The 27739-nt window shown below is 31.7% G+C and overlaps 1 protein-coding gene across 1 annotated transcript; it reads left to right on the top strand.

The window, feature by feature from the left end:
* The first annotated feature begins 7930 nt into the window (after nucleotides 1-7930).
* Nucleotides 7931-26617, top strand: LOC139485462 (uncharacterized). Its single transcript, XM_071269970.1, has 5 exons — nucleotides 7931-8807; nucleotides 9534-9629; nucleotides 15966-16199; nucleotides 18219-18378; nucleotides 20985-26617. Exons 1-5 carry the CDS (start codon nucleotides 8322-8324, stop codon nucleotides 22532-22534), a joined length of 2526 nt encoding a protein of 841 aa, XP_071126071.1. The 5' UTR covers nucleotides 7931-8321; the 3' UTR covers nucleotides 22535-26617.
* Nucleotides 26618-27739: the final 1122 nt, after the last annotated feature.

Here is a 27739-nt window from a genome sequence, read left to right as displayed (position 1 = left end):
ACTTTACAGTTTGTGACCAACATATATTAATACAATAAACACAATAAACATATATACATACATATTAAACATACAAAATATCAACAGCATTAAAATTTATAACAACAAACAAGTTGTTAAGAGTCCCCTGCCCTCAGTTCTAATGACTTTTTCAAGAAGGATCCTAACTTATTTGTTTGTAAAGGCGATGATGGATTTAGTAAATAATGATTTTTTTCTTCTTCATTTAAATTATTAAAGTTATTATTTTCTGTACATATGTGATGAAAAAAGTCATTTCTTAGAGTTTTATTATACTTGTTATGCGGGAAAGAGGGAGAAAGCGCAGACTAAGCTTTCCCGTTGAAGGGTTATATATTTTGTTGTAGTTGTTCTGTTTTACATGTCTGTGTTCTCTATTTAACTACGATAATTGGGGGACTATCGTTTGCGTTCTTTCGAGGCTTCCTGGTGAATAAAACAAAGATGTCTATATATGTTTATTTCGAGTCCAACCATACGAGTAAACTAATGTTTGATTCCTTAGGGTTTCCTATTTTAAACCCCTAGAACACGTGCTGGTTGGACTTGTTTTATTCACCAATCAAAATTACTTTTAGAATACTTATTTTTATAAGGACAGTTTCTATTGGTTGATCTCTTTTAAACTAATTTACATTTTAACATAATTTGGGATTACTATTTTTAATTACTTAATACTTTATTTGTACGACCATTAGGGAAATCCGATTATTCAGTTAGAAAGAATTCTAGGTGAACAATAGGGAAGCATTAGATATATTTGCTAAAGGAAATACTTCTAAGAGTTTAAGCTGTCAAACCTTATTTATATCGCTAAGTGTCAAATAAGAAGAATTTCACATCTAATACTAATATATTAAAAGTTACATAATATTAAAGACTTTCTAATTATATCTTTTATACAACAAGCTTTATACAAGAATTAGTTATTTTCTATAATTACATAGAAGATTCACTTAGTTTTATATGAAATATTAAAATTTATTTCTTTAAATATTTTACCTCATTTTACCTTCATTATATATCCCTTTTGTTCGAAGAAATTGCTCCGCAATTTTACATTCGAATTTATTTCTTTTCAAACTTGTTTAAAATCTAAAAACTTTTTTTTTAATATTGTCTTAACTGGATTTGACTATTTGACTTTGTGGCTTATGATCAGTTTATATTCGATGTTTTGGTGATACAAGTTGTTATGACCAAGATGACTTATTACTTTTAGATATTCTTATTCTTTTTTTTTCTTATTAATTAAATAATTTATACTTTACATTTTTCGATCTCTTCATCTTTATTGTAAGAGCGTTGGTGTTTTATTTTATTACCATTATTATTATCGTTTCGCTATTTCTTATATGTGGTAAGCCCGCTTTTCTTGGTAGTCTGCTCGAACTCCAAACATACCCGAGTCATTTCCTCTCGCTGGAGTATGCTCATTTCCTGGGTACTTTGCTCCGACTCCAGAACTACCGCAAGTCATACCCTCATTTTCTATTATATTAATTTAGTCGGATTTGTTGTTTGTTTTACAATGGATAGTTTTCTAAAACATTTGATTACAGTTAAGTTTTTACATTATGGTTAATGATTTGCTTATGCTAGAATACATTATGTTTGCTATAATCAAGATTTTACATGATGACTAGCTAGGTCAACATATTTAGCACTAAATTAGGTTTGTACCGTCCTAATTCTTATGATTAAACTCACATTAAATTCTTACATACGGGAACCTTAAAACACATGTTTTACTCAGCATTTATCGTAATCGCTATAGAACCATTAAAAACTTACACAATTTACCAACATTTTATTCATTTTTACTCGTGCATTTCTCTTTATTTATTTCTCTATTTTTATTCCTTATAGGACACTGTGCCTTACTTCGGCAATTTTGCTTTTTTTTTTAAGTCTTTAAACAACCAACCTCTTCTTACAGATTTTTTTTTTGGTACTTTTATCTTTTGAAGGTTAACATTTAAGGCATTATTTTACGATTCTCATATAAACAAGGGTATTTCTTTCTACTCTTTTACGTTAATGAACTTGAACCGCCTGAAAGTTAACTTCTAAGACATGTTACATTTCAATATAGTTACTCTAAGTTACTTTTTCGTACTTTCTATATTTTTGTATTTTCTATTTAGTTAACTATAAATATTTTATTTCTCATCTCATATTTCTTTGTTTTCTTTTACATTTAGTCTTAATCATTTTAGTTTCTTATTTGCCATTTACAGTCTCCAAATTAAATATTTTTCTTTATCAATATTTTTTTATATAGTTTTGCACTTAATTAAATAGAAAGTCATATTCCGTTTATCTTCATTTATACATTTCTTTTCAAATTTAGCTTTATCAATTACGCTATTTCAATTTAATCTAATTCTTACATAGATTTTGTATTTTTTACTAACTTTAACTTATTTTCTATCTTATATTTTTTTTTAACTAAGTATATTTCCTATTTTATCTATTTTAACTTCAACTTAAACTTATTTGCTAATCGATTTATTTTTAATATTAACTTTAACTTACTTGCTATTTATGAAACATTTTTTTTTAACAATAGAACATATATACATGCAATATATACACAAAGAGTGAAACAATATAGTTCATTTTAAATCCCACTGTTCAGAATAAATGTCCAAAGTTAAGTTCTGTAATGTTCCACATTTTTCCGTTCTCCATTCTGCGTATTTCTTTTTTCTTTCTCCGCACTCCTTTCTCCGTTCTGAATGCTCCTGTTCCATTCTCCTATCTCCTTTCTCCATTTTGCTTTATCGATTCTCTTTTCTCCGTTCTACTTTCTACTTTATCCTTTAGAAAATATTTAACACACTTGATTTCTTTTCGAATTTCAAATACACTATTCTTCGGGAAACTACTCGCTTTACGGGTACCGTGGATCTTTCCACTTGCCTCCACCATTTCTGTTATGCGGGAAAGAGGGGGAAAGCGCAGACTAAGGCAGTTGCCTCCCCTTTCCCGTTGAAGGGTGATTGTGTTGTTGGTTTCTGTTTTACATGTCTCTGTACAGTATTTGAACTACATCAGTTTGGGGGACTGTCGTTCGCGTTCTTTCGAGGCCTCCTGGTGAATAAAACAAAGATGTCTATATATGTTTATTTCGAGTCCAACCATACGAGTAAATTAATGTTTGATTCCTTAGGGTTTCCTATTTTAAACCCCTAGAACACGTGCTGGTTGGACTTGTTTTATTCACCAATCAAAATTACTTTTAGAATACTTATTTTTATAAGGACAGTTTCTATTGGTTGATCTCTTTTAAACTAATTTACATTTTAACATAATTTGGGGTTACTATTTTTAATTACTTAATACTTTATTTGTACGACCATTAGGGAAATCCGATTATTCAGTTAGAAAGAATTCTAGGTGAACAATAGGGAAGCATTAGATATATTTGCTAAAGGAAATACTTCTAAGAGTTTAAGCTGTCAAACCTTATTTATATCGCTAAGTGTCAAATAAGAAGAATTTCACATCTAATACTAATATATTAAAAGTTACATAATATTAAAGACTTTCTAATTATATCTTTTATACAACAAGCTTTATACAAGAATTAGTTATTTTCTATAATTACATAGAAGATTCACTTAGTTTTATATGAAATATTAAAATTTATTTCTTTAAATATTTTACCTCATTTTACCTTCATTATATACTCACAATATAGTAAAAAATGTTTCTCATCCTCTAGTATTTTACATTTATGGCAGAGACGTTCCTCTCTTGGGATTTTAAAATATCTCCCCTTTTCAATCAAGAGGGAGTGATCACTTATTCTAAATTTAGTGATTAATCTCCTTATCTTAAAATTAGATGTATTTAGATAATATTCTAGTTTGTAATCTTTTTTAAGTTTTTTATAGAGAAAAAAATTTACTTTTATCATCGATGTTTTGAAATTTATTTTGAATTAAATCTTCATATCTATTTTTCATTTTTAACTTTATATCGTTTTTTATTTTATTTACATCTTTAATGTCCTTACAAGTAGAAAGAATATTAAGGTCAACTTTAGTCTCTTTAACAATATTTTTAGCATATGTATACCATGAGTAAGTTCCTGTCAAATCTAGAGACTGTGCTAGAGAAAAAGCTTCCTTTAACAATGGATTAATATTATTATTATATAGTCTAGCTAAATATAAAAGGGTTTGTGTTTGTATTAACATAAACTGAATTGTTGTCTTGTTGTAACATATGTTTTTCATATGTTTGAAAACATGTGGAAACATATGTTTAGACCCGACATGAAAACATATGGAAAACATTTGAAAAACATATATTTTTAAAATCATATCAAAACATATGTTTTTCATACACGTAAACATATGAGGGGGGATAGGACCTTTATCTGGACTCCGGGATCGGGTGTTTTTAAGCTCGGGATTTCGGGATTGACCCTTTCGGGATCCGGGAATTCTTTTCTTCGGATTTCGGGACGTCGGGATTTACTTTATTTAAATTCGGGATTTCGGGATTTCGTGTTTAAAAGCCCGGGATATCGGGATCAGGACCCCTCCTATCCCCCTCACATATGGAAAACACATGTTTTTCATATGTTTTTTAAAAATATATGTTTTTCATATGTTTTTACAAACTACCAGACCTAAAACATATGTTTTCATATGTTTTTATGTTGGTCCTAAATGTATATTTTTCTATGTTTTTAATGGTTCAAATGCATTTATTTTCTCATGGGTTCTAAACAAGCATTACCGGTGATGAAAGTGAAATAGTAAAATAATAAAAGTTTTGGCAGGCAGTTTAGTACAATTTGTTTGTACAAAAACTGGGCCGTTCGTCTTCTCGTTTGAATTGTTTTACATTTGTCATTTCGAGGACATAGCTGACTATGCGGTATGGCTTTGCTTATTGTTGAAGGCCGTACGATGACCTATATTTGTTAATTTCTGTGTCATTTGGGCTCTTGTGAGAGTTATCTCATTATCATTATTTTACTTCTCATACTGTTATGAGGCCTTTCTCCTTTTACACCCGATACACAAAAAACGATAATTTTATCAGATCATGCAATATTGGGTGGTGGTTTCATATATACATATCTTGTGAATAAACATTCAAAGTCATTTTGTCTCTGTCTGGATAGTTGTCTTATTTGAAATTCAAGGCTAAGTGGTAACAATTCTCTTTTAGTTTCAATTTTCTTGCATTTCCCACCATGACTTCCATAATTGAAGTTATCATGGTTATGGAGCAACATTCCAGAAGCGCCTGTATACGAAGTATATATTTCCCAATTCATACGATATTCCAGGGCTTATATTTCCTGTAATTGATTCCTTGATATAGAGTTTATTCTCACAAGGATAATAAAATTGAGAATGGAAATGGGGAATGTGTCAAAAAGAAAACAACCCGACCAAAGTGCGCAAAACAACCGAAGCCCACTAATGAGTCTTTTATATAGCGAGAAATTCCTGCACTCCGGCAGAAGCACAAGTTCAAATTAAGAGCTCGAAGTTGTGCCTGATGTTAAAAGACTACCTTCGACAATTTAAAAAAATAAAAATCGTTGTCACGAGTTGGTTGTCTTGTTTCATTGTTTCATCACAATTCCGTCCTCTTTTCCTCGAATTTGACCTATTTACTAACAAATTAGTCTTAAAACCAAGCTTTTACATGATTTCTGGAGCCCCAATGATCATCTCTAGTTTTAGGTAATGTTCGTATTGTCAGTTCTTTAGTTTTCTATGTTGTCTTTTATGTTCTGTTGTTTGTCTTTTCGTTATTTTTCGTCTTTTGAAATGATAATGTCAGTTTGTTCTCAACTGATGAGTTTGATTATCCCTTTTGTATCCCTCGCATCACTTTTAAAGTTTGATAATAATTTTGTTCATGTTAAAATTTCATTGTGTTGTTTGGAATATGGTCCTTTGCTTTAAAGAAAACTGTCAAAACCAGTTACTGTAGAATGTGTTTAAAAGGAGACGTTTGATAAACCAATCAATCGACCAGAAAAAAATCAACTATTTAAGTTCTTAACGTCATTAAGAATATGTAGATAAAGAATCTATATATATATTATTGAATATCTAATGCATTTTAATGCAAGAGTGGTTGATACATATATACATAACAAACAAACAACTCAACTCAACTTGAAAATAAGAGAAAAAAATATTGATTCAATTAAAACATCATTATAATAAGTAGCAAAACAAAAAAGTAAAAGTTAAGATTGTCTATGACTCATCCTGTGTCAGCAGCAAATGTGAAAGTATTATTGTTTCCTAAATGCAGCTGACACCAGGGGTCATCCGGTGATACCTTATGGATCATAGGCATGTTAAATGTGTGTAAATGTCTCTTTCCTACCTGTATCAAAAGCAAAGGAAGCATCATAGGAAACTTGAATGTAGTTTAAAAAAAAAGGACGACAAATCCCAGAGGACTTGCAATTCAAACTCATAAGTCGAAAATAAACTGACAATGCCATGGCTAAAAAAAGGTCAAACAGATAACCACCAGTACACCAAACAGATAACCATCAGTACACCAAACAGTAACACAACATAAAAAACTAAAGATTAAGCAACACAAACCCCACCAAAAACTGTGGATGGTCTCAGGTGCTCCGGAAGGGTAGCCTCACGCATCTCCTGCTCCACATGTGGAACCCGTCATGTTTTCATGTTAGTACAAACCTGGTAACAAGTCTAATTCGGTAGGTCACATTCGTGAAAATAAAGGGCTAGGATTGTTGTTACGACATCTTAGGAGCATATCTGCTATCATCCGTGAAACGGATATTCCATACCGGTCAACCAACTCGTGATGGCGTCCGTAAAATTTACGAAGGGATGATTTTTAACTTCACCATTTGGAATCTTGGTTTAAAAGTTTTCTTCAATGAAGTATTGTAATCACCTATCAAGAAAATCATTAAAGGAAAAACAAGCCAGAGAATATCATGTAAATTGAGAAATATACTTCGTATACTGGCGCTGCTGGAATGATGCTACATAGAAATGGAAAGTTCACAACTGGGAAGCTGAAATCATCTCTTTTGTCGTAAAGTTTTGTTGTCAACCGCCCCCCATGGTCAATTTCTATTTGTAAATCTAAATGATAGGCAGACCGTTAACGTTAACCGTATCTGGTGTATATTTTATCTCAAGTTCGATCGGATAGCTGATGCCGTTATGAAGATATCTCCAACTAAATCTAGACATATATTTTGGTAAAACAATTACTTGGCTTGTTTATAATTATAAAATGTATCGTATAAAGCATATAAGATATCTTATATTTATACAGATTTTTTCATGTAAACTGAGCCAGTATCTTATAAAGTTAGTAATTACCATATAAGCTAAGATATCTGATAAATCAATCATGTAAGATACCTTGTATAGCCTGAGACTACTATAACACAGTGTTATAGTAGTCTCAGGTATAGCTTATAATATATTTCATAGATATCTTATTACGATATCATATATCCTCGATGATTGGAATTAAGTCCTTTTTTTAAGTTAACTTAAAAGAAATCTTTAAAATTTAAAAGATAGAAGATATCATATAAACTATATAAATATGCATAACAATGAACTTGTGAGCTCTATGTCCATTGCATAGAACTAGTCATTATATCTAGTTTTAAACTGACGATTGAAGAACTACATGGACTATACAAATTCCTCGCCGGGCTAACTCCATGCCGTACTACACTACACTTACGGAAATATAATGAGCCCTGTGATTTAAAATCAATGATAAATTATAGTTTGTGCAAATTAAAAACAATATTCATACATAATTGAGATATCATAATAACATAATAGACGACTGCTGACAATAGCTATCAGTACGTTGTTGTTGTATTTTTCATAAAAGATTTTCGGGTTTTGATACCAACCGTGGCAACGCAGTCATTCAAACGTTTATATTAATAACATTTCTGTGTTAATTAATATTAGTTTAGGAAGACAAACTGTTAACTGACAGAAAATGTTGATTGATAGATAACTGCTTTCTTTGGTATAACGTTATGGGATGACGTAAAAAGTTCACAAACTTGGAATCTTCCCAAACAGTGCAGTAGTAAAGTTGCTTCTGTGCACTCAAAATGAAATGAACATACTATAGTGTTTCGATAAATGGTCTAAATGTTTCTTCTTCCTTCTGCTAGTGCTGACCTCATGAGTTTCGTAGTGCCACTAGTGGTGGCTTCGCGGTTAACGATAAGAACCTTACCGGTATAATCACAGGAAATATTGATAATTGTTATTATTCGTGAAATGTCAGATATGGAAGCTGAACTAATGTGTGGAGTGTGTTTGGAATATTTTGACAAACCTCTAATGTTGCCATGTACTCATAATTTCTGTAGGAAATGTATAGAGGGGATACTCTCCGTGAATAGTAGACCAAATATTTATGGACAACTACCAAGACATCGTCTGAAGTATCACCTGGATTGTCCTTTGTGTCAACGACCTATTGAATTAGATCGTGGTGTTGAATCTTTAACAGTAAACAGAATTCTGGAGAATATCATTGCTCTTCACAGAAAAGACGAACCGTTAGCATCTAATGATGCAGCATGGAAACTTGATTCTTCAGTTTCTGACAGTCCTTGTCCTCTCCACAATTCTGAGCCAATGTCATTGTACTGTCTGACTTGTAACAGGGCTGTGTGTAGGTCATGTGACTGTGTTACAGACAAATCATCAGGCACTATTCATAAATGTGTCCCAATCAAAGAACAAGCAGACCAATATCAGGTAATATCATTGATACATGTAGATCAGTCTGTGTTCTCCCAAGGGCTTTATTCATGTACAAAATGTAGCAACATGGAACAATGATCATGGTTATCATGATGGTGCTACATGTACATGTACATAATTTAAATCAGGTTAGGAATAAACCCTCTATATGGTGTTTATTTCATCTGGCAACAAAGTATGGCTGCTGGCAATATTTTTGACGCCATCATTTTCCTATGTCAAAATTTTCATTTCTTGACTGTCATATCACATGCATCAATCTTCCTTTAATTTGGTAAAAGTTAGAAGATAATTGTACAAAATTTTGCCTGGCAACAAGTTTTAAATGACCTTAATTTACCAATGTCTTGCATTTTTATCCCCCTGCCACTAGGCGAGGGGGCTCAAGTGTAACCCTCTTCCATCTGTACTTTCAACCGTTTGTACTTCATCCCAAAATTGGTTCTGTTCGTTTACTTTGGTTTGCCTGAACTTAATAGTTATAAACATTGCTAATTTATATAAACTACATTTTGTACCATAAAACACAGTTATGGTAGTTCAAATTTGGGTGTTGTCTCTTTTACAGATCTCTTGTTACAATGTACCTGTATGTCCCTTTATCACTTCAACATGTTCAAGCAAATATTTATATGTTGTTTATTTTTTGCCAATACTGATTAATTATTGCTTCAGTTTTGATTGATGTTATTAATAAATTTACTAATTCCTACTTTTCAGATGAAAATATCTAATGCCATTTCTGAAATAAAAAGAAAGGTTGTCCCAGTCCATGACGAAATACAGCTGCTTCAGGATATGGTGGAACAAATCAAGGTAAAAACAATGCAGACAGATACATTGGTTGATGGAAGGGGGGGCTTTTAGTGGGGAAACATTGGTTGATTTAACTTGATTAAATATGGAATCACTGAAGCATGACTGGAGTTGGGCCCCCTTAGGCCAGTCAGTGCCCCCTCCCCAGGAAAAATTCAAGATTCGTAATTTCCGTATGATAAAAAAAAAAAAAATTGTTCATGTTGTTTGTCTAATTTTGAACATTTTTGCAGAAATAATTTAACAGCCAAATTTGACCTTCATGCCAACTTTAATCTGTTCTGTAAAAACTAAAATGCAAAGTTCAAAGTCATGATATATGCAAATGAAAAGTGAAGATTTTAATTGTCTCTTGTACATGATATACATGATATAAGACATAAACAGATGCATAAATAAGGATCCAGTACATAGAAGGTTTATAGCATTACCAACATTTTTTCACACCAACAACAAACTCTGCTCCAGATAAATACGCCTACATGTAGCAACAAATACAAACTGCAATAAACAGCACAAGGTGTAGATACATGTACATGTACATTAATGTGCACAAATATGTACCTTTTAGCTTTACTTGTTTTAAGGTTAAACCAGTTATAAATGCACACAACTGTCCCAATACAAGGTAACAGTTATGCCTTCTTCTTTCATCTTATTCTTCTTTGTCCTTTTTATACGACCGCTAAAAAGTTTTTGAGATTGTATAATGGTATGATGCATATATGTCGTTGTCTGTGTCTGGACAATAACTTGAGTTTATGTGAATGGATCTCTTTGAAATTTAATAAGAAGGTTCAATACCACAAAAGGAAGGTTGGGATTGATTTTGCAGATAATAGTCCCTACCGTTAAGGAAAAAGGGGCCCAAAACAAACATTTTTCTACTTTCAGGATAATAACTTGCCTTTAAGTATTTTAATTGCTCTGAAATTGTACCACAATGTTTAATATCACATGTAGAAGGTTTGGATTCATTTTTGGGGTTATAGTGCCAACAGTTTAGGAATTTTAAGTGCCAAAAAGGGCCAAAAACAAGCATATTTGTAGTTTCTGGACAATAATTTAACTTGTGTGTAAGCTAAGTGTATGGATTTCTATAACATGGTACCTCAAACTTCCAATCACAAAAGAAGGGCTGGAATTGAGTTTTGAGGTTATTGCCCCATTCATGACAGACTTGGGGTAGTTTGGGGTAATTGCTCCAAGGGGGGATTCAAAAAGTTTAAGGGGGGGGGGGGGTGGGGGGGGCGGTCCAATTCTTTTATTAAGAGGTTTATTTTTTTTTCAAAATTTCTCAAATTTCAAATTTTTGAAAAGTTTCAGGACATGCAGGAAGAAATCTTTCATTGCACAGTATTGCATCATAGATTTTGACATTTGTTTTGTGTCAGAAACCTATATTATGTCAAAAATTTGATAACAATCCAGATTCAGAGCTGTATCAAGCTTGAATGTCGTGTCCATACTTGCCCCAACTGTTCAGGGTTCCACCTCTGCGTTCGTATAAAGTTGCGCCCTGCAGAGCATCTGGTTGTGTTTTCAACTCAGCTATTGAAGTGAGAAACCAATTGCAACATACCGGTATAACAAGAAAAAATATTCCTTTCTAAATTGTCAACAAAACATGGCTCACTATACTTTAGAATCATAGGGAGAAGTGACTTCACTTTTTGAAACTGAGAGGGAGAAGTGGTGAGATTTGTAATAGAAGTGCATGTTCCTTGTGGAGCTACAATGTTTGATTTTTGTCTCGCCATGACAGAGACTTTACCATTTTTCTGCAAAAATGTTATAGCTGCTTGTAAAACATGTAATACCTAAATAATCACTTTCTCTAAGGTATAATATATATATGAGGAGAGGCCCTTGGTGGCCTAAATAGATTAGATACTCTATCTCTAGCCTGTCAACACTGAAGTTATGAGTTGGTGTTTGACCCCAATCTTGAGAGAAAAGGATTGTCAGACAGTTTTCCTGTTGAAGGTACATGTAACCTCTCTGTTGGCACTCAGGATTCTTTTGGCCACCATAAATGACCACAACATAGCCAATCATGCTGAAAGAGGCGTGAATACCAAAAAAAACATGCTAGCTGATTTCAGTTTGTTTCAATTTATTGAGTTTAACATATTTTTTTTTATAGATATATAACTTAAATTTAGGTAATCATACCTGTCAACTGACCCGTATTCTGCGGGTGTGACCCGAGATTTTCACAATTCTGAGGGATAACCCGGAACACCCGCCGGGTCATTGAAATAACCCGGGAATTCCGAAATGACCCGATTTCACCCGTATTTCTTAGCCTTGAGATTGATTTCATAAGTAATATTCCTTTGAAATACCGGCAAATTCGTAATTCTTCCATGAACAGGAAGTTCATCTAGCTATGTAAACTGTCAAATTAAGTGACCCATTAAGTGCATGGCTTCACTTGACAGCTTTGGTGTCAAACACACTGTTAATTAACACCAATTACCTTAGCTTTAGGTTGTAAATAAATTGCACCATAATTTGGTTTACAAACTGAACTAGAGTTACTTCCCCTTATTTGTCACCATTCAAAATTATTCCTTATATTTACGTTTTATGGGTAAAAAAGATTAAATCATAAAAATATAAAATTCAAATACATATTGAAAAATAACTTTTTATTATTTTTTATATCTTTATACAATTTTTCAAAAAAAGTTGAAAATTATTTTTTACATTTATACTTCCTTTAACTGTATTACTATATTTTATCATAGTCTAATTTCCTTGGTAAATAAAAATTTTAGTGGATAAAGGCTACATAGTCAAACATTTAAGAATTACATTAAATTCTAGTGTTTGATGATGGTAGTATTTTTCTCAAAAAGTAAAGCACATAAGACTGAGTTACACAATTTATAAAAATCTTTGAAAGTTAATGAAATAATAGATTTGAAATGACTTAACAAAGTGAACATGCATTGATGTTTTGGTATCTTTGATATACATTATAAGAAAATGTACCATAAATACTGAAATTCAGCTCGAAAAAGTTCGTACGTGTATGACCTGAGATTTGATTCTTCAATGCAGGTCATGACCTGCATTTTCATCGTCACAGGTTGACACGTATGGGTAATATAAATGGACATATTTTCACAAATGTCCAATATTTCATAATTTGATTTCAATTTTCTCTATTCCAAAGTTTTTTTTATCAATATATCATAAAGTTTTCATGTCGACTAACACAAGTAAACTTCACCTCTTTAAATTGCCAATCAATTTTTGAATGTGCATTGTACAAAAAATGTAAGTTACAAAGCAAATTTGTGTTATCTTTCAGACACATTATCATGGTTAATTAGTTATTACAAAATAATTGCATCATTATCTTGAAGAACTTAAAAATATCTATACAGATGCCTATAGATCAGATATAGTCTGACATTACAAGGAATTTACATTACATGTATATAGCTTTTCTGAAGAAATGTATCAATGAATGTAAACAACTAAACCAGACTTTCTAGAGTTATGTCCCCTGAGAGGTAATACATTTTGGTTACATTTTATAAAAAAAATCCTAGTTATTTAAAAAGACAAATTCATATTTGAAGTTATATTCCTCAAAAAATTTGTTTTTCGTTTATGACCTAGACTAGTAAATATGGTTAGCACATCTGAGTATTGACCAGTCCAGTAGTCTTACCAAGTTATATCATAGGCATGTTTGGTTAATACTGATACTGGGCAATATGATATACTTGCCTTGCCATTGTTATAAAAAATAAATTTAATATGACTACAATGTTTTGTAAGTCAAGAAAATTTTGTATACTCACTATAAATTTTAGTCTTTAATATACATGTAAGTGGTAAGATATCGATGTTTAAGGAGAGGCAGACTTGAATCTTAAACAATCAAATAAGCAGAAATAAGGGGATGAGAAATTACAAAATACAAATTTAATACATTTTATACATAATTACTTTGATACTTTAGCATAATAGAATTTACAATAATGTTAATATTTTTAATTTACAAATGCATTTGTCATGAGACTTGATCTTAATTACTATATTATAAGTGTTTTGAATTGAGAAGGTATTCGTCAAACTACTCTTAACATTTGTTTAAGGCATACACAAACAAATATAAAAAGAATGAATGACAATGTATGAGATTTATCCTCAATCCACCTAAAAATGCATCTAATTACTGAATCAGTTGTACATGGTCGAACTGTTAGTGTTATGAAAAAGTCACATAAAGGTAAACAAGTCAGATTGTTTATTATATACCAGCAGGCCCAAGTTATATATAACTGATATTAACAACAAAAATGAATAATTTGCATGATTTGTAATGAAAATATATAAACTAATTTTGTTTTCATCTATAAGATATGTTAACAGTTTTAGTATAGTTACATGTACATCATGCATGCATAGAAATAATATTGAAATTATAAGATGTGAAATTCATTGGTTTATCTTACAGTAATAAGCCTATTTATCTCTACAGGTGGGAGTGAATTGTATCTAAGGGTGTTTATTTAGAAATATGATTTATATAAATATATTACAATTCATTAACTGATAATGATAAGACACACCCCTAAATTATATTAAAATTCATCAGGAACATATGTATTGACATACTGTTTCCAGAATTCGTGTAACACATGTTTACCAACTGTTAACAATAAGTATATGCAACATGTACTACAAACTGTCAACAGTCTGTGAACTATATGCATGATATGATGACCTTTGGGTGCAGGGGATCCGTCATTGTCAGTCTCATATAAATCTTTCTTATCTCTGAGACAACCATTCTTCTTGCAGCAGGAATTTCCCATATTGTACTAAAATAGAACGCAACCAGATGTTGTGTTGATTGACATGCTCAATGTTTATCCTATTTTTTTCTATAACTTTATGTCAAAATATCATATTTTTGATGATCACATAGAAGAGGTTCTTTTTCTCTTTGGTAAAGACTTGTAGTGACTTGTGATTACTTTTTTTTAACAATAATTTCCAAAGATCATTCAGAATTTACAGAATACTTTCAATTAACGGAGTGGCTATTTGTCCGGCTAGCCGGACGAATAGTGCCAGAGCTATTTGTCCGACCATTGTAATGCGCATGTCATATAATGTGCGTTCGGAAGTGCGTGTAACATTATCTTCAGGAGCACCAAGGGGGCGCGTGTAATCTGATCACTGATTTTCAATTTTAAGATCATGGCTGAAATATTTGTGATAAATTTTGCAGTTTTCGAATGAAAGGGACTCTAAAAAATTGAAATCACAAGGAAAATGGGAAATAAAAGATAATTATATATAATTGATCGGAGAATTAGTTTTACAAAATTATTCGATTCGCTACATGCAGCTGCATGTGTACAGGTGGAAAAGATGTTCAAAGCAAGTGTAGTTGAAAAAGGCCTTTACAATTGCAGGTCTAACTGAATGAAATTTAGCTTAGTTATAATCCAAAAATGAGTCTTGCAAGACAAGAAAAAAAAGAGAAATTTGGGAAAAGGAGCACATTGTGACACCCGATCCCCTCACGTAAATAAAATAAAAAACAGTTTTTTTACTCTTCTGGGGGGGGGGGGGGGGGGGGCATTATAGAAAAATCTCTCGCCTTTCACTCAAAATATGGATAACTTTATGTCAAGGGGTTTATAATTCTCTTTGACAGCTACAGACATAATAATTTTGTACCTTTTTCAGCTAGACAAAATCCTTTACGTTAACTTAAAATGCTCGAGTCAAACACTACCCAAGTTTGTTTTACAAGTAAATTCTTCTCTCTTCTTATATAAAAAATATGGGATATATAGGATTTTATTCTAATTATTCGTTATCCACATTGGACTATATACTAGCATGAAGAAAACAACAATTTCAATTACCAGTAACAAGATTAGGCCCTAACACTAAAGATTTCAAACATGTGCTACCCCCTGGTGATGCTGAAGATAATATTACACGCACACACAAATATTATAGTGACATGGGCATTGTATTGGCCGGACAAATAGTCCTGGTACTATTCGTCCGGCTAGCCAGACAAATAGCAACTGCCTTCAATTAATGAATTACGGTGTGCATATGTTATTGCATTTTTTGAAGAATTTGAGGACAAAATGTGAGATTATAATTCAACTATTACGATTTCAGGAAACATTTACAAACAGATATTTGTATCGAATGAAGAATAAGAATTCTTATCATTATGATACTCACAGTCACATTATTTGCATTAATAAAAACCTCCCTATAATCTATGAATTTTCTCAATATTGTAACCTCATTTTCATTTTTTATTTACCATGTTTGCAGGCCAATGAAGAAAGTATTAAAAGCCAGCTAGAAGGTCAGATTTCTGGACTTATCCAGTCTCTAAAAGGTCAACATCAAGAATTATTACGCCAACTTCAGAATGATATAAAATCAATTAAAAGACCAATAGATGAACAATTAAGAAAACATAAACAGCTTAGTAAAACAGTGGAAGATCATCTGAAACGACTGAATGGTATAAAAACAGCTAAAGATACGGGTCTTAGAATCAAGGTATATATAGTAACATGTATGAAAATGAAAACATAAAACCACTTATACATGTATATGTTATTATAGTTTAATATATATAAAATTTCAATTTCTGTTGTACATGTATATCAAAATATACACACACATTTTAATTTGATTTGAGGTCAGTTAAGAAGATACAAAGGCAGCAATTACATAACATACATTGATTAGTTGATTATGATTGACTTAACATCCAGTGGCAAGTATTTCATGCAAAGTCAGATTAATAACCTATGCAAAATGATCAATACTATGGACAAAAAAAAATGGTCCTCAAAACATCACACAGATTATAAAAATAACAGAATGACAAAGTTAAAAAAATGGAGTTAAATGGAGTAAATACTAAAATAGCAATCATGAGAATGACTGACAATGAGACAATAACCTAACAGCACATTTGAAGTTCAATACAGTATTTGCAAGTAGACAATTCAAGTTTCTACAATTTTACAGGCCATAATAATCTTGCCTTCAAAATAAAGATTGAAGTCATCAATTTTTTTTTCAAAATCTTGCCAACTGATCGATTTTTAGTGAAGTGAAGTTGCTATAAAAAAAATCTTATTTAAAACATAAGCTTGTGTAAAATTAGTTGTGCAGAAACTGATTGCCATGATTTATCAACAAAGTTTGCCTTCTTTTATAGGTGGATATGTTGAATCTTTTTTTTCAATCCCCTTGGAGTTGGTTATTGAAATTTGGCAAGATTATTCCCCAATACTTAAATATGTGTCAGTTACAAGGAATAAAACCTTTCCATAAAGGTCATAGTTCAACTTAGACATTCCTGTGCATATGAAAAAACAGATTCAGTTTTCAAACTTTTAAACATCTTGCATTTAGTCTTTAATCAGAAAAATTCTGCCTTCCTTGGGCATTAAAAAAAATGTTTAAATCAAATAATTTATCACAATTGACTTTTTAGCTCACCTGGCCCAAAGGGCCAAGTGAGCTTTTCTCATCACTTGGTGTCCGTTGTCCCTCCTCCGTCATCTGTAAACTTTTACAAAAATCTTCTCCTCTGAAACTACTGGGCCAAATTTAACCAAACTTGGCCACAATCATCATTGGGTATCTAGTTTAAAAAATGTGTCCAATGACCCGGCTAACCAACCAAGATGGCCACCATGGCTAAAAATAGATCATAGGGGTAAAATGTAGGCGACCCCTTAAGGAGTTATTGCCCTTTATAGTAATTTTTTACCAATTTTTCATAAATTTTTGTAATCTTTTACAAAAATCTTCTCCTCTGAAACTACATGGCCAAATTTAACCAACTTTAACACAATTATCATTGGGGTATCTAGTTTAAAAAATGTGTGCAGTGACCCAGCCAATCAACCAAGATGGCCACCATAGCTAAAAATAGAACATAGGGGTAAAATGTAGATTTAGGCTTTTAACTCTGAAACCAAAGCATTTAGAGCAATTCTGACAGGAGTTAAGTTGTTTATCAAGTCAATATCTATATATCTGCCCTGAAATTTTCAGATGAATTGGACAACCGGTTGTTGGGTTGCTGCCCCCCAATTGGTAATTTTTAAAGAAATTTTGATGTTTTTGGTTATTATCTTGAATACTATTATAGAAAGAGGTAAACTGTAAACAGCAATAATGTTCAGCAAAGTAAGATCTACAGATAAGTCAACATGACCAAAATGGTCAGTTGACCCCTTAAGGAGTTATTGCCCTTTATAGTCAAATTTTAACAATTTTCATTAATTTGGTAAATTTTTGTAAATTTTTACAAAATAATTTCCTCTGTTACTAATGGGCAAAGTTCATTATAGATAGAGATAATTGTACGTAGCAAGAACGTTCAGTAAAGTAAGAACTTCAAACACATCAACATCACCAAAACACAATTTTGTCATGAATCTGTGTCCTTTGTTTAATATGCACATAGACTAAGGTGCGTGACACAGGCTCTTACGAGCCTCTAGTTTAGATGATCTTATTACCAGTTCTAACTATTTATGAAAAAACATGTTTCAGTTAATGAAGGAATCAGAGAGACAGTTAAACAGTTTATTATGTTTTGATATGGTGATGTTCAGTACTAAGGATATGCCAACAGTAGATATGCCTGTTTGGGAGATAGACAAAGAAGGAACGCTACAAAGTATACAGCAACTACAGTGGAAAAAATCTGGTGGTAATTAAATGATATTATTTTTGACAGCAAAAAAAATAGCAGAGGCAGATTTAGGAAGGGCCCAGGGGGCCCGGGCCCCCCCCCCTTTTTAGGAAAAAATTTAGTTGCTTATATAGGGAATCACTGAAGCGTGACTGGAGCGGGCTCCCTCTTAGGTCAGTCAGTAGGCCCCACTTATGAAAATTTCTGGATCCGCCACTGAATAGTACTGTCATATCATTATTGTTCCATGGATACCAATTTTCATTGGTTTCGTGGTAACAAAAGAACCAGGAATTCAAATGTTCATTGGATAACAAATTTTCTTTAGGCTTTGTATACATAGATTGACAAAACCATGAAATCAAATATCCATGAAAATGCAAGTTTTCCTCAATTCACGAAAATTGATACCCACGAAAATAAATGAATCCACAGTAGGAGATGTGGTATGATTGCCAATAAGACTACTATCATCCAAAGACCAAAGGACAAAGATGTTTATATACTTGATTATAAAGAACAATAAAATTAAGCTTGCTTCAGAAATCAAAATAGATTAAAGGTTCTACAACCGAACCTTTGGTTTACATTTGGTTTTGGTTAAAACACAGTAAAGTAAATTTGAGATAAAACAAAAATTGATTTGGAGAAATATTAATTTTTAATGATTCTCAAGTCCAAAAATTTAAACTAAGGCCAATTAAAATTAATTGATAGATTTTCATCCCCGCCCGCCCTCTGAAAACATCCCGCCCCGATTTTTTTTTATTTTTACAAATTTACGATTTCCGGATTTTGTTCATATCAGTTTCCAGTAACCCTCAACATTTCGTGTCAATTTTAACTTCCTGTTTCAAATTTCGGTTTCCATATTTTTTCAAGTAACTTCAAAATTCTGCAGCTCTATGATGACAAAATCATCTACCGAGAATAGAGATTATTTTCGAGAAGGGCATGAAATAATAGGCTTTCAAGTTATACTCTGTGTCCATCTCTGCAAATCACGGAATGACACAAATTGTTGTGATAAGAAAACGGTTGATTTTTTCATTAATAAAATGACTTTGTGTCAGGAATTTTGTACTGTGTATCCAAATAACGAACTTGTTAGATTTAAGATTTATATATTGAGTTCAAAAAGTTGGCAAACATTCACTTAGAAAATTTTACCCTTGCCGATTGTTTTCTTGTTGTTGTTGACAAACAGCAGACACTCTCAGTCTCAATACCCTAAATAGAGTCATTAAACAACTTGTTTTTTTTTAAGTTCATGCATGTTTTGCATTATAATTATATTTGCATCTTGAAGAAGAATCAGAAAAGCACCAACCCTATTATTATAAATTCTGTGAAGGTAGTCCAACTGAAGAGAGCATTTCTCTATGTTTTTACTGTTTACTCAAAATAAGTTTTTAAAGCAGCAATTACATGTAGAACAGTGGTTGCCAACTAGGGATTTCTATTTAAGATTTGAACAACTCTGTGCAATTCCTTATGCAGGCCGTACATTGACATATAATGGTTTACTTTTATAAATTGTTATTTGGATGGAGAGTTGTCTCTTTGGCACTCATACCACATCTTTCTAGTTATATATATATGATTTAAGCTTATTATATCATTATACTTCCACTTTTAAAAAGGGATTTTACCTCTGTCTTTCCATCTGTCAGTCCGTCCGTTTTATTCAGGGACTACTTGACAAGAATTACTGAAATTTGGTTTCAGGGTTATATAAGTCAGCTATACCATACCCTGTGATGGGTTTTCAGATTCATCACTCAACAACTTCCTGTTTACCAAAATATTGAGACAGGGGTATTACTCAGTGAGAAGTAGCTCACAGTTTTACTTGTTACACTTGCATATATGAAGAACACGTCACCAGAGGGTTTCATAAGAAATAAAAATAAAAAAATAAAATCCTCCCACCCGCCCAATTTTTTTCAAAATTTTGGATGAAAATCTACTAATTAATTATAGTTGGCCTAAAGTGTTTTAAAAAAGTCTTTAAAAACTGGCAAAATCATTAAGGAGCTTGTCAATAAGGGAAAAAAAGCTTGTTAAAAGTTTTTGTTAATATCTATTCAAGTATAGCAGAGTTCTGAGACCAAAATAGTCAAGTCACAAAAAAAGCACAATTACTCTTGAGTCACAAATCGGAAATTCATTGAAATGAAAAGGGAGCTTGTCATTATTCAAAAACTCCCTGTCAAATTTTATGAATTTTTAAGATAGAAGACTTTGAAACTGCCATGCTTCAATTTATCAAATTTCCAATAATTAAATGTCCAATATTGCTAGAATTACAAATCGGAAAAGGAAGCTCAAGGTTTTGAAACCAAACATTTTTCATCAAGCCTGTTAGTTATTAAAACAATCTTGCCACCTATGACTGCAACCTCTGTCTTTATTTTATTAGATTTGTTCTAGATATATCATGGTTATGCCATTTTATTGTTTTCAAAACAAGACATGCATATGAACTCATGGCGCATAAAACTTACTTTATCATTTCCTTTTATTTTCAAACTCAATTAAAGAGGAAAATAATATTTTGTTTATAATTTGATGTCTTGGGATAAGTGTTGTATCAGATATAAGATTACTAATTTCTGTTAAAGGTACCAGGCCAGATGAAATTTCGTCAGGACCCTCATCTACACAGTCATCTAGACAGTCATCAAGAGAAGATGATTGCCTTTCAAGAACAACACAGTCATCTAGACAGTCATCCAGAGAAGATGATAACCATCCTCAATCATCACAGTCATTTTCACAGTCATCCAGACAGTCATCTAGAGACGATGATTGCCATCCTCAAACATCACAATCATTAAGACAGTCATCAAGAGAAGATGAATGCCTTTCTAATACGGCACAGTCATTAAGACAGTCATCCAGAGACGATGAACGCCATCCTCAAATGTCACAGTCATTTAGACAGTCATCTAGAGAAAATGAATGTCTTTCTAACACGACACAGTCATTTAGACAGTCATCTAGAGAAGACCTCCCTAAAACTCCGCCAATATCTTTTACACAATCACCTAGTTCTATGATATTTAATGAAGGAACAGTCACCAGGTCAACTATGACTAAAAAACAAAAACCAAGGAACTTGGATCCTAGTCAAAGAAGTCTTTCAGAACAGGACAATATTCAACCAAATATTGTAGTTCCTAATATTCCTCCAGTTTCAACCAATTCATCAGCAAAACCAACATCAACCACATATTCTCAACCATCATTTTCAAATGTTTCATCCACTTCATTTAGAATAGCTCCTACTTCTGTTAGTATAAACTCAGTCTCAAATTTTGTACCTATACCGAGAGGAGTTCGTGCTGCATCGGAGCCTGTTGTCCCTGGAAATGTAGTTTCGAGTTATAAACAAAATGTCATTACACCTAATCCTGTTACTACAACGTCATGGTTTTCATCTGCAGTCATACCATCTACACCAAGTGGTGAGCAAAAGATGATAACTGCACCTCCGTGTTCATCTGAAGCTTCTCAAAGATTTATTCCAGCATCACAGAGTAAAGTTTCTAATGTTCAGCCAAGAACAACTACCACTTCCATGCACATACCGAAATCTAATGTTGGTTTTGTTGTTCCTAAAGTAACAACAGGGGCCGAGGCTGCAGGGTATCTGTCCCCTGGGCTAGAGACTTATGATAATGTATCTAAAGCTTTTCCTGTCCCAAGTACTGCCGATTTTATCCCTCAGTCTTCTTCTGTTGCCTCAGGGACAAATACTGGCCTACCTAACAGAGGTCTTCCTAGGAAGCCCAAAGCAGAATATGGTAATAAGAACAATAACTCTGTTGTAAATACTGCAACACTCATGGCAATGGTGTCGGACGAGGGAGATATAGGAGTTGATACTATAATAAAGTCAATGGAAACAGTCTGTCGGGGTGTCCGAGATGATACTAACATACCAAATACCAACAACATCCCCCCTACTAATAATGTAAATGTTCGTGTAGATAGGAGGTTCAGTACGGGAAATGCCAATCTTCCAACACAGTCAAATTGTAATTTTAGAACAGCAAACCTGCCAACTATATCAGCGCGAGATTTCTCTCCAGTGACACACAATAGATCTAGTTCTCCAAATTCTGGAGCTAGAAGGACAGTTAGACCAAAGAAAAAAATATCTAAATAACACTGTATTTTGAATTTGTGAATTATTGTAAGATTTTGATTGCATGCAATATTTGTCAGCGAAATTATGGCCTTTTTTTTGCGGCATATTAATTTCTTAATCTACATTTATTGAATACTTGTGCCAAAACATTTAATAATCCTTCTGCTTGCTGCATTGATATTTAATTTGAGTAAATGTTCTTATATTGAATATGCATGAAATGTTTGCCAAGCAATAATAAATCAACCAGTAAGTCCTCTTACAATTCGATTCTGATAAGAGGTTTACTAGTTAGCATGCAAAGTACCTCCACACAGATCTCGCCTGCTATTATAAAATATCAGTTAAATTATCAACAAAGATCTCTTCTCCTGTTATATGATATATATCAGTTAATTTATCCACATAGATCTCTGATGCTATTACAAAATATCAGTTAAGTAATCCATGTAGATCTGTCTTCTATTATATGATATATATAACTTATACAGTATTGTTTTTCTTAAAGAAGATAGCAATAATAAAAATGTTTGTTTCCAGAGACAAAGATCAACATAAAGTCCACATAAAAAATATCAGTATTGTTTGTCAACACTGAAAATTAAGTGACCTGTGATTTTCAAAGTATATACTAGGATGTAGGAATGTAGAATATTTCAGTTTTTAGAACTGTTGAACTTTAACACTATATTTATTATCTGTTAGTAAGTAACTGCATCAACATTCCATCAGAACTTCGAACTTCAGGGTAAAATCATTAAAAGTCCTCATTTACATAATTTATATTAATTGATAGCGGGTCTTAATTCAATATTAATATTTGTACCTCCAATATTACATATCAACCAATTAAGGTGGTACCTAACATTACAGGGAGATAACTCTGTAAAATCAGCAGAAGGTTTTAATGACATTGTGTTCATAAGGGAATATTAAGCTTCTCAATGATCAAAATTGTTGTTTGTCAAATTGCTATATAACCAGTGTAATTTTTCTGACAAAACGTTTGGTTCAAAAAATTTTAATTTTTTATATTTTTATTTAAGACTCAAAGTTAATACTTTGACAAAATTTTATGAAAATTAAACAAGCCAAATTAATTTTAGTGAAAGTGTTGGGTACCACCTTAAGACCAACACACTCAAATAGATTGAACAGCTTCTAAGATTAACACTCTGCCTCAAAACATATATTTTTTCATGAAGTATGATTCACTTCTCTTTGTAATTCTGAAGAAATGTGAATCTTGATATGAGGGTCTGGAATCTTGGGATAAGAAGGAAGTATGAATTTTTGTATGTTGAAAATTTATTTTACAGTTAACATAAACTCTCACATGAAGAGAATATATGAACCCACATTTAATTCAAGTTTAAAACCTTGAATACTGGACAGGCACACAGTTTGATATAAGAGGGTTAATCTGTTCTCACTGTGTTTACCATGGTTACTGATTAGTTGTTTTTTGTAAGAAAAATATTGACAAAATAGGAATACCTTCAACAATACCTAAACTCCAATTATTTTATAATAGTTTTTACTTACAAGCATGTGAATTTTGTTTGTGCTTTTGGTTTTTTTTAAATAGATTTTCATGACAACCACAATTTCTCATGACATATTACCACACAAATGCAAATTGTTATTTTTATATTTTGAAAAATTGTGCCTGCTTTATGTTAAACATGTATGTACAATTACTAATCTAAAATGCAATTGCACATGTCTAATTTAAAACCTGACTTAATGATCTGACAGATGAATGTTATACAATTTAGAATTTTTGTTTCCGTCACTTTTCTAGAAAAATTATTTAAAGAGTTGCATAAAATACAAATACGCTCAACAATTTAGTTCCCTTATTGAAAATTCAGTAGATGTATGTTTATTAGATATAAATAGACCATAAAAGTATTATGTAATGATTGCCAATCTATTTACTTATAACATGTTAGATGTTTTGAATATTCAGCCACTGAAGGCCAGTGATTTTTAAACTAGGACAATGCAAAGAATGTTCCGCTATGGAAATAACTTAGCAAGAATCTATTAATTTACAAAAAAATATATATATTTATTGAACATCATTATGCAATGTTAATATTTTATGTATATATAAATTTTACACTTTGTTGAACCGATTTTCTGGTTACTTTTTGACTTGTTACGATTTGTTTACATTTTGTTCGAAAAGCAAATGTATTTTTATGCTTACTCTATGCAGCTAATGATCTGTCTAATATTGTACATTATCATGTAAAATAGCATTTAAAATTAATTATTCAGTTTTATTTGCTTTAGAATATGTTATTTTTTGCAAAGCTGTGCCTTTTATTATTTATATCAACCAAGCTTTATTGAAGATTGATATATTATTTTCATTTAGCATCATGCACTGATCCATGACTATTTTTGAGTCCATAATTCTTTTCCTGTATAAAAACATATAAAAATGTTGATGTAAAATTGTCCATTAGACAACTATTCACTTAAGAATTAAAAAGGATGAAAACAATTACAGGACATAATTGGTCAAAACCACCTCCCTAAAGTACTTTTATTAGTAAATTACGAGTAGGTCCTAAATGACAAATGTGTTGCAATTCAAATTATAACACAAATGGCCTGATTTATGAAAAAAAATAAAATTGGAAGACATTCATTGCAGACTGCTTTGAATTATCTTTCCTTGGTAAAAAGCAACATATATTGAAGGAAAATTGATTAATTCTATGTTAAAAAAAAACTTTATTTTTTACTGATAGAGGAGTTTTTTAATATAGCCGATAAAGCAAAAATACTCACACAAATTAAGACATTTGTTTGATTGCAAGAAAAAATGGCATATCACAGTTATTGAAAAAAGAAGACTTTGGAAAGGTAATCTTCCCTGTCATTTATTGGCTGTATATAAATGGATAGGCATGGCCTGAGATATGAAAATAAAAACAGTCAGTGCTACTACTTGAAAACAGTGCTACTACTTAGAAAAAGTATATACTTTTAAATAAGATATGAAGCAAATGGATCATTTCATACATGTGTTTATTTATTCTGTGTAATAGTCTTATAATATCTCAGCAATTGTATTTTTGTGCTTTGTTGATGATTTTGAAAAGAACTGACATCCTGTCATTTATTCATTTTTTCATCCTCATTCATGTATTGTAAAGAAGTGTGGAACATTCAACAAAAACTAGAAGAGATAAATTTTGAACAAATGTTTAATTTTTTAGACAATCTTAAATAATAACATGGTCTTCCTTGTTTTTATAAATATGAATTACTCTGATGCAATGAAAATACATGGAAACGCTTTATGTAATTATGTTGAATTATTGCCTTACTCCCTCCCCAACTCCACTTTTCCCTTACTATTTTGATGGCCTCACAATCATTCAAGAATATGAATTTAGTTCAAAGTTTGAACTTTAAACCCATGTGTTCAGTTGTTATATTTCCCTTGCAATATTGGCTATAAATTTTGGTCACATGTTTTACTAAAGGAAGATTATTAAGCATTTATTTTTTATGAAATCTAGACTACTTGTGCCAGTCAGAATCACAGAGTCAAATTATGGAGGTTACAAAGAGCATAAACACGATTCCTATGTATCATCTGTAAAGAATAATATTGTGGATTCATTTATTTCCATGGGTACAAATTTTTGTGGATTGGGAATAACTTGAATTTTTGTGGATGTTTAATTTCTTTGTTTTGGCAAAGACTGCATGCATTCCTTTAAAAATTTGTAATTAATTGAACATTTTAATTTGTGGTTTGCCTGTAACCATGACATCCATGAAAATTGCTATCTAACGAAAATATAATGCATCCACAGTAGTAGTGTTCTTGTAACTAAATGTACGTATACGATAAAACCATCATTTGGTTTACCAAAAACTATTTACTAATGGTCCCAGCTATTGCTGAAATTATATAGATTCCATTGGAGTTGTATGCATGTAATTTTCTTTGGCTATTTAATGGCTGCTGTTGCCTTGATTTTTCTGTTTACTAAATATTAGAATGGGAAAGTTGTCATTGTACTAAAGTTTGTACTGGTATTTAACAGATTAAATTTGTTAAAACATTAGAAATCTTTGTTTCATTTTATATCAAGTGAGTTGAAATATTATTACAAATAATAATGAGTAGTGCTTTATACCGTAAAAACAGATATTATTGTGTATATAAAAAAGATATCATTGCAAATGAGACATCTCTCCACACGAGACGAAATGACACACAAATTAACAACTTGTGTGCATTTATTAATGCAATTTTTGAAGAATAGACAAAAATGTGATTTTATTTATTGCTATTTGGAGAAAAGTTGCAAATATATATCTTTCAGATGTCAGATTGCAAGTTCTTATTACTGTGACTCACCTTGTAGCAATATTCGTAATAATAAAACCCTGTCCAAAGTTGCAAACAAAACCAGCAAAAAATAACTAGATATTTGATAGCTTACTGTAAATTCAGAAATTATGTTTCTCAGGTTTTATTAGCAGTATATAAACCATAGTAAGTGTATGGAATGATTTGCAAATTTCAATTTTAAGCATTCCAAGAACTTTTCTGTATAAACCTTCATCGAGAATGCTCAGTCATATATTTGAAAGACAAGAATGCATAAGAACCAAGCAGTTGAAGAGCTTCATGACCAAAAAAGACCTACATTATAAAGCAGAATCAATCTGTGGTCAACTTAAGAAAGGTTTGCTACAAATCATGTCAGTACCAAGGCACTAACTTCTGATCATGTGTTGATGGTACCCTAATTAGGAACTGATAGTTCACCAGTAGCAGTATCGAACTAGTGCTGTAAGAATACATGCAATACTTGAGCTGCATTGGATAGAAACCTTTCTCATCAGACCAGCATGCATCTTTTATCTTGTATTTGAATGTTCCAAATTCAATCAAAATCTTGTACATTACATGTATAGGTGCATTTACGTATGGTCTATTTCTATTAACACAACTTACTTGACAAATTCCATATGTTAGAAGTGTTTTACTAAATTTACCTTCATTAGGATTTCTGAAATGTCAATTGGTTTACATGTCTTTCTTGTAGGTTTCATCTGACCTTGACATTATTTTCACGGTTCATTTGTCAATGTTACCAGTAATGTTTTTTTTTCCCCGATTGATGTTTCTCTAGAACTATGAGCAATAAATCTGCTGTATTTGGTGTATCTGGCAGATTTTGT

This window comes from Mytilus edulis, chromosome 8, assembly GCF_963676685.1.
Source record: "Mytilus edulis chromosome 8, xbMytEdul2.2, whole genome shotgun sequence".
In the NCBI taxonomy this organism is placed as follows: domain Eukaryota; kingdom Metazoa; phylum Mollusca; class Bivalvia; order Mytilida; family Mytilidae; genus Mytilus; species Mytilus edulis.
Note: the sequence above shows the minus strand (reverse complement) of the source record. Positions and strands in the feature narration are given on the sequence as shown.

Bases quoted from the DNA above. Each gene is read 5' to 3' on its own strand.
- LOC139485462 (XM_071269970.1), top strand. From the start codon at position 8,322: ATGTCAGATATGGAAGCTGAACTAATGTGTGGAGTGTGTTTGGAATAT. The intron at 9,630-15,965 runs GTAAAAACAATG...CCATGTTTGCAG, and splicing joins ATATGGTGGAACAAATCAAG to GCCAATGAAGAAAGTATTAA. The intron at 16,200-18,218 runs GTATATATAGTA...AACATGTTTCAG, and splicing joins ATACGGGTCTTAGAATCAAG to TTAATGAAGGAATCAGAGAG.